This window comes from Tiliqua scincoides, chromosome 5 (assembly GCF_035046505.1).
Source record: "Tiliqua scincoides isolate rTilSci1 chromosome 5, rTilSci1.hap2, whole genome shotgun sequence".
In the NCBI taxonomy this organism is placed as follows: domain Eukaryota; kingdom Metazoa; phylum Chordata; class Lepidosauria; order Squamata; family Scincidae; genus Tiliqua; species Tiliqua scincoides.
The window spans coordinates 10,249,036-10,261,531 of NC_089825.1; the positions used below are offsets into that span (position 1 = coordinate 10,249,036).

At 44.1% G+C, this 12,496-nt stretch overlaps 1 protein-coding gene across 1 annotated transcript in view; it reads right to left on the minus strand.

Annotated features, from left to right (window-relative positions):
* The window catches only part of PTPRN2 (protein tyrosine phosphatase receptor type N2), a 636,554-nt gene that overhangs the window by 488,819 nt on the left and 135,239 nt on the right, over nt 1-12,496 (minus strand). Inside the window, exon 4 of the mRNA XM_066627523.1 lies at nt 1,237-1,354. Within this exon, the coding sequence (XP_066483620.1) occupies nt 1,237-1,354 (118 nt within the window). The remainder of the gene's footprint in view (nt 1-1,236; nt 1,355-12,496) is intronic.

Here is a 12,496-nt window from a genome sequence, read left to right on the forward strand (position 1 = left end):
TCATAAATGTATCATAAAGCACATTTTAACAAAGCACCTTGCATGCCCACTGGTGGGGAGATCAAAGCTTTCCCGCAACACCAGCAGAAAGAGCGGCACCTGCCGGAGAAGGTAAGTTCCCCGCTGAGCAGCACAGGGGCAGAGAAAGAGCAGGGTGGAGTGGAACGAACAGGATTGGGCAGCGACAGGGTGAGGAGTTGGCAGTGTGGAAGGAGGTGGGATTGGCCCATATCCTATCCCTGTCTCCAGGTCTGATTTGCTGACATGAATCAACTCAGACATGAACCAGGACTTTTGCAAGTGCTGGTCTGAGTAGACCCATTGCACTGACTGAGACTGTCCCCAGGGCAAGCAGATGAAAGTCCCCTTACCTCAGAGAAACCTTTAGCATATACATTTCCCCCATGGGATGCAGCGCAAGCCATGCTGGCACCGCTGCACTGAAATGGAAGTACAGTATTTGTGCTGGAGTGGGCTATGACAGTGCTTTCTCTACTGTGACCTCAACCCTGTGCAATAACTCCAAGGGAAGCCTGACAATGCACGTCATTACTCATCTCTAGAAAAACAGTGAAGGCCCATCCAGACCTTCTGAAGCCCTACTGATACAGGTGTTATGGGGGACATTTTTTCAGTTTATTATTTTAAAAAGATATTTTCATATTTTGTTTTCATACTGTACATTTTTTTACACATGGTACAGGGGGTTGTTTCCTAGTTACTTCTTCCATTCACAGAAGCAGTTCTAATTTGCACAATGGGGAAGAGGCAAATTTTTGTTTGTCCTTGGGAGTAGATTTTCAGAGGCACAGAGGGCTACAGAGGAAAAGGAGCCCTTTTCCTTGTGCAAACAAGAAAACACTCCTCTCCCTTGTGCAAACAGAGCTTCTTTTGTGAATGGTAAAAACGTTTAGGATACAACCCAGAGCCTTCATTTTTATTTGGTTTATACATTTTTATACAAATAAAATGAATAAACAGTTTCAAGTTGGCAGAATAGAGTAGCAAGAAACAGTGATGCCCAGAGAGGAAATGAACTGTACACTTAAAAATTATTTGTTCAAAGCAAAAGCATTTTTTTCTGCACAGCTTGTCTGTGGCATTCACACTTTTCAGTCAAATATTTTACTGAGATATTTACTGATATTTTACAATTACACCTTGTAGTTTTGTGAGATTTTTATCTGCCAAGATAATCATAAGCAGTATTATGGTACATAATAGCACTGAATTCACCTTGGTGTATCAGGGTCCTCTGATGACGACAACGCAGGGCCCCAGTCATGGATCTTATGAAGATTTGAGAGTTCACGGGCAATAACGTGCTGTGTATAGTCATCTTGCCAAGTAAAACCTGGAAAATGAAGTTGCACAAAACACTGTTTCAAATGGGTGATACTTTGGTAAAATTAAAAAAAAGAACCCCACCACCACCAATTTGTATGCCATAAGCAACCATACTGAATAGATGTTTCAACTGCTGGAAGTTACTTTTAAAAACTCTGCCCTTGTTCCAAAAAGAAAGCTAAATGGCTGTCTTCTCCTGCAAATCATTGTGCTAATCAGACCTTACTAAATACCATATTGTACTGAAATACTGATGCTTTTAAAACACTCTCTTCCAAGAAAGCTGTGGGTGCTATGACGAGGTTTAAAAATAAGATTATACTTAATGGAATTTTAGTGTTGCTTAGTCACTGAGGAGCTATAGACCAGCTTTACTGTGTAATAGGGTTATTTTTGTTTAGTTACAGAGAAGAACAATTTGACAATAGCTGAGGTAGAAATAAGACAGAACTTCAAAGATTAATAACAGGATATAATGGAAAGTTACTTTTCAAAAGGGACAGACATCTTGCCAATCTCTCTCTCTCTCTCTCTCTCACACACACACACACACACACACACACACACACACACAAAGTGCAGGTCTATTCAGCAGCCCTGCTAGAGTGCCACAAACATGCCATGAAGTACAATTGTGACAGCACCGAAGGAAAGGCCTGTGCTGGAGTACTGGTGCTGCATCCTGGCAGCCGCCGGAAGTGAGTGCTCTGCCAAGCAGTAGAGGGGCAGAAGGAGGGTGGCAAGAGGGCAAAACTGAGGCAGGGAGGGGACATTTCAAGGCGGGGACAGTGGGACAGGGACCGATCGGGTCCAGGAGGGGCAGGATTGGCAGAGGAGGCCTCAGCCATATCCTATTCTGCCTCCCGGGCCTGAACACCCCACATGTGGTGCTTGGATTTGCATCGGCGATTTAGCTGGCACAGATCCATGTAGCCCCAATGAGCAGGCTGGAGTGTTAGTCGGAGGAAAAATATTCCCTAACCCCAAGAAGACCTTCAGCTTATTCCTTACCTGCAATGGACACATGCATGGCCAGTGCAGGTTAGGATTCTCCCCCCCTCCCTCTACACACACACACACACACACACACACACACACACACACACACACACACACAAGACAGAACCCCTCCAAATATTATCTCTGCTTTTTCTCAAGAAAAGATGACGATTTCAAATCCCAGAGTACAGCTACCATTGTTCTAGGGAACACAGTTAGAATGGGCTGTAACATATTGTATCTCAGGACCAATTTGTGTTTCCTTTACACTCAACTGTTATGACAGAGAGCTTTAAACAAGGGCAAGGTGTCATCATGAAAGCAAATTCATGCAATTATACATTAATTCCATGCATTACTGATCACATAGTAATTAGAATAATGATACAACTGCAAGAATAATTGTTAGATTTGTAAATGTTATGATTAACACTTTCAGTTTATTTAGGCTTACCACCTTGAAATTTTCTGCAGTTTGTGTGTGAGTGTGAGAGAGCAAGAGCAAGCGAGAGCGAGAGGGCGCACTGCAATTATTGGCACTGTGTGTCTGCAGCGAAGGTCACTGGCCTGGCAACACAGCGCAGCCAGGGAGCCTTCAAGCATGGGCTGCAATCAAGCCCGGCTGAGCCCTGCGCTCCCTGCAGCCTCCTTGCAAGGAAAAACGGTGGGAAGGTGGGAGCACTTCTTCCCACCGCGCTGGGGCTCTCTGCCAGCCATACCCTCCTCAAGCACACAGCTGCAGGAAGGAGGGGGGCCCTTTAGTTGTCCAGCTGGCTCCTGTGACCCCTTTCCTGCCCCCTTGGGCAGCAGTTAGGGGTGCAGAATGGCACATGTGCAGTTCCAAGGCAGCAGAAATGGCCACTGCAACCTGCTGCCTGGAGCTGAAGAAGAAGCAAAAGGCAGCTAAAATGGCTGCTGCAACCTGCTGTCTGAAGCTGGAGGAGGCCTCCAGGAGCACAAAAACAAGGTTGCGCAGGAAGCAGCAGCAGTGCCAGCAGCAAAAGGGCTGCTAGGGACTAGGCTGTCCCCTGGGGAGGTTGTGTGCCCCCCCCCGCAAGAAAAAGAGATGCTGGCCTGCAAGGCAAGCCAGCAAAGAGGAAACCTGACCTGCTTCTCCAGAGGCAAAGGTCAGTCTGAGAAGCAAGGGGCAGCCCCTCCACTCAAGAAGCTTTGCCTGACCCACATATCCTGAGAGGAGAAGCTACCCACCTTAAGAACACTGACCCCGCCATGGAGAACCCAATGGAGAATAAAATAATATTCATTGAAACAGATATTTTGAGGTTAACTTTCTTTGAGCTATTGGTCTGAAGAACTTTTCTATATTTAATAAAGAATTACAACAACATTTCTACCAATCAGTTTTAATCGGCCTTCACAAGCACCTAAAATTACTTGGAAATGCAACCCATTCATTTTATTGGAACTTATTTTCATGTATCAAAAGGCAGTTTTAAAAACACTACACACTAGAGAGTACATCTCCATACATACTACACAATTGTATGGGGGTATACTAAGTTCATCGCCTTTTAAACTATCAGACCATGTAATCGCCATATGATTTCACAGAGTACCATGTATGTGCAATCATTCAGACAGCACAGTAAGGTGTGCTCAAATGAACAGGATCACTATCTAAATATGGGAGTTTTTTCAGGTTCAGTTTCCCCTGGGGGCTGGGGATAAGAATAGGCCCTCAATGTGGCTGTACTTGTCGTAAGATAACAGCCACCGGGTAGATGGGACTCCTTAGCCTGGGAAGGCAGCTCATCTGAGAGAAGGAAAACTCTGATCCCAAACCTCCACTGCCTTGTGGCTACATCCAGTTATGGAAAAGGCTTCAGGAGTCAACCATGAGGCAAAACCTGGAGCCGGAGTCCCTGAGGCAGTTCATGGCTGAACACAGTCACATTCTGGCAACTCCTATGACGCCGCTGGAACCAACTGTATTGGCTTCTGCCTTTCCATTGGACCATTTCAGCGATGTGGAAAGGAGGGATCTGCTGCATGGGTAACAGTCTATCCTCCATATCTACTTTACCAGGCTTTGCGCACTGGAGAGGACACTCTGTTCCAGAACTCCAAGCGCGATACCATAGTCTTCCGAGACTGAAGGATGCCAACAAAATCAGGTTCAGTTGTTAATGCATAAATACACAATTACTTTTTCAAATGGACAATCACTATAAGCAGACTGTTAGCACTATTGGTACTACAAAACTGGCAGGATTAATAGCACTAATATTGTGCTTATTATTACTTATTCCTTCACAGCGTTTATCAGTATTTAGTTACTTATAGTATATACAGATGGAGCCTCTTTATCCGCGGACGGATCTGGCTTAAGGCAGGTCCCCTGGACCCGCATTGAGCCAGACAACTCCACCTGAGCCCTCCAAAGAGGACTGGTGCCGTGGTCCCCTTTAGAGGGCTATCTGAAGCCCAGAGAGGCAGTGCACATACACCTGCTGCCTCTCCAGGCTTCAGAATAGCTCGGAGAAGCAAAAAACACCACTTCCGGTTTCCCATTTTTTTGCCTTTACGATTGTAAACAGGAATTGGCTTTCAATCAAGTTTTTTTTTTTTACTATTACAGAGGCTTGTGGAGACCTACAGAGGCATCTGCAGGGCTCCCTGCATCCCCCAGACGCTGGCACTGCCTGAGGTAAGTGGGGAAAAACCTCTCCCCCCGACAACAGTGTGATTCTGGGGATCGCATTGCTGCCTTCCCCCCTCCCTGCCCCCCTCAACCAAGACAGCTATATGAAACTATCCAAGCCATTCTGAAGCTATTCTGCAGCCAGTCCCCTGAATGCCTCCCTTAGTCCCCAGAACGCCTTGTAGCAGCCAAGGTGTTGACCCAGAATGCTTTGAAGCCTTAAGCTATCTGCAGCCACTCTGAAGCTATCCACAGCCATTCTTAAGCTATTCTGCAGCCAGTGAAGTACTGGCAGACACCAGAATGCCTTGCAGTAGCCAAGGTATCAATCCAGAATGCTTTGGAGCCACAGTCATTAACAGTGTGATGCTAATTTCTTGCTAACAACATAGAGGTCTCACTGTCTGCTTGCTGCACAACTGTAAGTATAGGGTTCACTTTTATCCGCAATTTCGGAGTATCCATGGTGGGAGCGGGAACATATGGGGGGGTGGATGCCTGTTTCTTGAATTCAGGGCTGGTGAAAGATATTTAATTTGCACATTTTAATTATCAAATGCAGGAAGGTAAATCAGTGATTTTTATAGGCTACTGGAGAAAGTAATCATTTGTAAGATAAGAATATTTCCATTAGCATTGCTTTTACAGCCTCATCATTCCTAGAAAATGGGTTCCACTGAAACTAGAATTTCAGCAATGCCTAAAAGCTCTATTGAATGTCAGCTACATCCTTTCATTATTTTAGATCAGGAAAAAAAAAATCTCACTCACACCCAGCTCAACAAAACAGTTCACAAAAGAGCATGAATACAAAGCTTATAACTACAATCAAAACTAAGCTTGAGAAACAGCAAATGACGCTGCTTGGAAATGTCTTGTCGCCTTGTCTATGTCACCACACCTAGCAAATTGCTCTTGGCCCACAACTCAATTATAACAATTTAACACCAACGGCTGAGCAGGATCACAGTAGTGCTGTTATACACATATTATTTCCATGTCACAAATGTAGAACTGTACTAAGGGACACACAACTAGCAATTAACTATCCCTGCTGCAGTTCTGCCTACAATGTACATCTTCCAAGTGGAATTTCCACAGATGGGCAGTGCAAAAACCACTCTCGTACCTTGGGGGTTCGTGTTAAGACCACTGTTCTGACACATTATTAATTGTAACAAAAAAATATTGAAATATTGCATGGTTACAGAAAAGCTAATGATGGTTTGAGAAATGGAAGACTGAAAATAACTCGTAAAGAAAAAAATTTTGTTCCTTGGTGAACTTCTGCATGCACGTGTCCGTATCTGGTCCAGTAAAATAAGCTTGCATTCTGCAAGCACAGACATACATTCTTGGTCACAGGTGGAAATCCCCTTCCCCAAATCCAAACCTGAAGTAAGTGTGTGAAGAGGAAATGCAACATTCACAGCCAAACATTTTCTCCTAAGGTATGCCTTGGTTTACTTTGTGCTGGAATGTTGTTCTCTATTAAGGAGTAAATGTTGTATCCCAACTTTTAGAAGTTGGGCTTTTAGGATTGTTAGGTGTAAACTGACCCCTTTTCAGGTCCTTTATGGACAGGTGCACTCCAGAGGGTAGGACTACCTTGGCAAATGCTGGAATAATAATATAAACTGGTGGTTCCCAAACTTTTTTGACTGGCAAGCTCCCTTGACCTACTGGGCCATTGGCCGCATCTCCCCATTGGGGCAACAATCCTATACATTGTATAGGGTAGTGGGTTATTCGTAAGAATTCCATGGCTCCCCTGGCTGGTTTCCACAGATCCCTGGGGAGCTCACAGATTGGGAACCACTGATATAAACCCTCATTCAAAATTCTAACAGTTTTTATCAGTTTACAATTCATTAGCTTGTGTTCTAGTGCTAGTACAATTGATATTATTTCTTCTTTTGTCTGATTGACCAATTTATAATGTATCATTGCCATTTTGTGATTTATTTATTTATGTATTTATTTTACAAGCTCACAGACCAATCCTAACCACCTTTCCAGCACTGATGCAGCTGCATAGCAAACATTACCTTGAGGAGGTCTCAGTGATTGCCTCCTCCACTGCAGGATGCAGCATGCACCCCACTGGCATGGATGCACCGGCCCTGGAAATTAAGTTAGAATTGGGCTGTCAATAAATAATGCACCAATCCTATTTTTCCTCCCCTCATCAATGAAGCGGCGCCAAAACAGCTATCGATGCATCCTATGGTGAGGGGGGCAATTGCAGAGGTCTTCTCTAAAGAAACAACCCTTACCCAGGGGTAAGCCTCCATAGCGTTGGGGAGCTTACCACAAATAACTTGGATAGGTCTGCATGGACCTGAGCCACAGAATCAGTTCTTGAAAGGGTTTGGATTTGGCAGACACCACTGCCTCCGAACTCGCCCCCTTCCTAGACTGCCCACCCCTACCTCTCCCTGTTCTGTTCCACCCTCCCCTCATGCAATTATATTCGTTTCCAGTTCCTGATACGGTTTTCCTTTTCACCTTGGTAAGCAGTACATAGGAAAAGAATATTTTTTCTTGTAGCTTCTCTCCCCCACTTCAGCCTGCTGCTCTGTTTCAGCGAGGAAACCCTTCGTGCTCAGAGAGTTTCATTTTCCCATACCATGTGTGTTGCAAATTGCTAATGCCCCTGTTAGCTGTCAGAACGCCTGCAGAATTGTGTGTGATTGGCTTTCTTCTCTGTTTTCCAACAAACAGGTCAACGTATAAATGTGACTTTCTGCAGGCTGCCTTCTCAGATTCCCTAGAGAAGAAGAATTCATTCTCATCCTCAATCCCCCCCCCCCCGCTTTTTGGAGCTTAACAACAACAAATCCAATGACATTCACATGTTTTAATGGTCAGCTTGTTTTTAAAAAATGCAGCATTTTTTTGAGGGGGGAGGCTCTTTACATTTTCTATTTCCATATGCACACAAAAAAGCTAGTGTTTCCTGTGATAAATTTTAGCATCTACTAACAAAGAAAGCATTGGAATTTAGCCTATCACTTTATAATTTCCACCAGCAGTACTTCCAGGCAAACCCTCAGTAGAAGCAAAAAGCTTCGAGATGAACAGCACAGGAGCTGCCAACTCTCCATTATAGAAGGCAACTGTTCCAACAGGAATGCTATTTACATGGGATTGCACGGAGAGACAACACAACTATGGAATTTAAAAAAATCTAAATAATCAAGTGTCAGATAATAGGGTTACCGCCCATCTTTGGGACTACCTCATAGCAAGGATAGCAGTAAAGAAAGAGTACTTCTCTATCACCATTGTATCCATAGAGAGTCAGCCAACAGAGTTATTCCAAGTGTTGCAAGGCTTATTACATTGGGACCTGATAGAGTGGAAGATAACTTGTAAGCCCGCTGTGGTCCATTTGCAAGGCACTTTGTTAATAAAATAAACTGCATCTGATGTGATTTGGACTCCACATTGGCAATGCTGGTTGAAGTTCCCTCAACATCCATTTGTCCTGTGTTCTGGGGTTATTATTTTCAGCCTATGAACAGAATCCTTAGAAGTGTTAAGGTCATCTACCTGTATCCTCTATCCTGATCCATCCTGGCAAATAAAAATTCAGGCTGAGTGTTTAGAAGGTAATAAATTAATCCAGTAGTTTAGCACCAGGACCCACTTTTTAGAATGAGAATCTGTCAGGACCCACCAGAAGTGAAGACATGACCAGAAATGACATCATCAAGCAGGAAAATTTTTAACAATCCTAGGTTGCAATCCTAGGGCAGGTGGTCTAGTCTAGAGGGTAGAGTCTCTGTTTGCCTGAAGATAACATCCGAAGGTCGCCAGTTCGAGGCCACCACCACCGTGACAAACCCAGCCGAGTTATTCCACCTGCTCTTTGGTGAGTGAAGAAGTGTCTTGGCCACCCTTCAAGTGAGAGATGAAGGAGCTGCTTGTCAGCCTGCGTGGGAGGAATCTGGAGGCCAGAAAGTGAAACCAGACCATAAAAGATCCATCTGAAATGTTGTGTGGCTCTTGAAAGACAGAACCTTTCTTCAATTGTAAAAATCCCTACGGGGATTTAAACAGCCTGCCTATGTAAACAGCCTTGAATTAAAGTCTGAGGAGAAATCTGACAACCAAGAAAGGCGGTATATAAATACCTGTATTATTATTATTATTATTATTATTATTATTATTATTATTATTATTATTATTATTATTATTATTATTATTATTATTAATTTTAACAATCCATTTACTGTCATTGTTAAAAGCATACACAGAGTAGACTGTTCAAAGTACAGGTCTGTAACAGTTCCCCAAATGCAGTCACATACTATCATAGCATCAAGTCTAATATATTAAAAATAAAAAATATTGAAATGAATAGGAACCCACCTGAAATTGGCTTGCAACCCACCTAGTGGGTCCCAACCCACAGTTTGAAAAAACTGAATTAATCCATTCATGGAGGGTGTGTCACAGGGTTGGGCAAATGGCCTTTTCCTTAAAAAGAGATTTTAAGCTAGTTGCTAAATTGAAGACTGACGCTATTCAGGTATAATTTGGACTACAAAACCTGGTTGTGAGTTTACAGAGAAGGAGGACAGTGAGTGAGTAAGCTTGGGTTAGCAGTCCTTCTGCTGGGGGGTAAGTTAGAAGGAGTATTATGTGGCTGACTGCCCCGTCATGTTGGTAACTCTTAGTATCCTTAGTTAGGTAAGCTAGCTTATTTTTCTTGTTTTATATGCTACTGAAAATGCATGATATTAATGTTTATGGAGCAACCAGAGCCTCCTTAAGTATTCATCTTTATCTTGCAATAAAGCTCTTCTATTTTTAAGATCAAGTGCAATTCATTCTATTGACCAAGGGAATACATTTCAAAAGAACCTGGGTGCTTATGGTGTTATAAGCAGACCACAATATCCTCAAGAATTAGGTGGATTAGGCTGGTGAAAGAGGGTGCAGGTTGCATCCTGCCAGGGTTTGGGAATTCCCCCTAATTTCTCCCTGACCCCTTCGGTGATAGGGTGTATTACAATCTTGCCTTAAGATTGCAATTATGCATACCCTCTGCTGAAGAAATCCTCCCTAGATCTCTCTGTATTGGATCACTACCAATCTTCAATCACCATTGCCAATCTTCCACTCAAATAGGTGATTGTGGTGACACAACTCCAAAGATTCATTGACTTGACAGGATTGTTATTTAGAGTACTGTTTTCCAATGACTCTCATTCTTCCTGGAGGGTAACTTCCAGAAGGTTATGGTGGGGGATTCCTGCTCAATGCTCTGGTGTGATGAATGCCTCACATTTCAATATTTTTGGACACTTCTAATCCCCCAGAGGCTTCTATGTTGGCTCAGAATTCTAAAAGTTGCTGGCACGTGCTCTTTTAGTAGCCAGCTGAGATGCCACTTTCGAACAACCTTGTGGCTGTGTGTAGCAATCCTTCTTCATGCCCTCCAGAGGCAACAGCTCTTAGCCAAGTCTCCACTACCTCCAGTTTACCTCCAGTCTAGGTAAAGGGATGGGATGCAGTGACCAGATAGTTTCCTTGCATCCAGTTAGACAGCCCTATGACACCATCAAGCCTAGGTTTCTTAAGATCAAGGAGAAGGATGCTTGGATGGCAGGTATTTTGCCAAGTCTGTTATTAGAATGGAATGCTAGTTCACTGGAGGCACACCCACTTACTTGCTCTCCAGTAAGTGGAGAAGGGTAAGATTTCTGGGACAATGTATGTTGCTAGAGTAGGAATTGTATTTCTAGTTAGACATGTATAGGGAATTAATTTTGTTTTGTCTGCTCTTTTCATGACAACCAGCCTGAAAACTTTACTGGTTTAGCCAAACCACGGGGGTTATGTGAGCTTTGGTATTCAGGGGCCACCTAGCTCCCTCTGCTGGGTGTTACTAGTTATTCAACCCAATCCGGCCAAAGTATCTTATAGCCCAATTCTATCTCCCTCCCCTGCCGACGTAACTAGCATTATGCTGGTGGAGCCTGCTTCACAGCAATCACAAAGCAGCCTCTGCCAACACATGCTGCCAGCCTGCTGGCACGGGGACCCACCAGAGCAGGGAAGAGTCACAGGGGATTGGAGGGAGATGGGGAAGAGGTTGAATGAGGTGGGGTGGGCAGAATGGAAGAGGGCCGGGTGGAATGTGGCAGTGATGGGGCAGAGAGGAGGGTGGATCAAGCCTCGGAGGAGCAGGATTGGCAGTGGTGCACACCAAATCCTGACCCACTTCCCAGGCACAATCCACCTTCCCAGGTCAACGCAGACTTGCACCAGTGATTGAGCTGGCACAGGTCCAAATTGACCCATTGTGGCTGCTGGGGCTTTCCCTGGAGTGAGGAAACAAATGTACGCATACCTCAAGGAGACCTACAGCAGCCAAAAATCCCCTACAGGATACAATGGCAGCTGTGTTGGCACCATTGCACCGCTGTGTGGGAATTTATATAAGATTGGGTTATTTGTGACCATCCTGGCGAGGTCAGGCATTTTTCACCAACCAGGTATTAGATTAATGATGGCTTCTTAGATGCTACAACACTGATAGTAAAAGAAGCAAACCAATATCTTACAAGCCTTCAATTCACAGGAATCCTTGGACAGTGACGAATGAACCCCCAGGGTCTAATTTCAAGGCAACAGCTGCAGACCTGGGATTCAGTTGCTATAGGCCCTACTGCAGCAGTGTGAAAGCTGAGCCACTATCAGGTCACTGGAGCCGCTGACAGAAATAGCCACCTGTGCTGCATGTACAGCAGGTTCATTTGGATGCTTCACTGGCCCAGGTAAAGCGGTAGAGGGGACAGTTCAGAGGAAATTTAGGGCAGAGTGGGAGGGAGCAGAGCAGGGAACAGCCTGGATCAGGTGATGACTTACATCAACAAAATAGCTAGTGTGGATCCAGAGAGGTCCATAGGCAACCAAGTGGCCTACCAGAGTTAAGTTTTAAAATAAGATTTTTACTTACCTCTTGCTGGCCATCTCATTGCCCCCTCCCCAACCACAGCATTCAGTGTGTGCTCCCTCAGCATGTCTGCATTCTCTAACCACTGGTATGCTGTAAACCAGATCAAACTTTTTAGCACAGGGACTCACTTTTTAGAATGACAATCTGCCGAGACTCACCAAAAGTGATGTCATCAATCTGGAAGTGTGGTCGTGGCCAGAAAGGACATCTTCAAGCAGGAACATTTTTAACACCCCCCATATAACAAAATCAGATTAAGGAAGTAAATAAGTAAATTAGAGGTTTACAATAAGGTTAAAAATCTATTTAAAATAAAGAAGAACCCTCTTAACCCTCCCAAGCAGTTGCTGATCAGTTTAAAAAAAAATCCCCAAACATCCCAAAGGCTGCAATCCTAGCCACGCTTACCCAGGAGTAAGTCCTATAGACTATCATGGTGAAAAGCATATACAAAGTAGCCTGTTAAAAATACAGATCTGTAATATTTCCCCAAATGCAGTCACATACCATGGTAG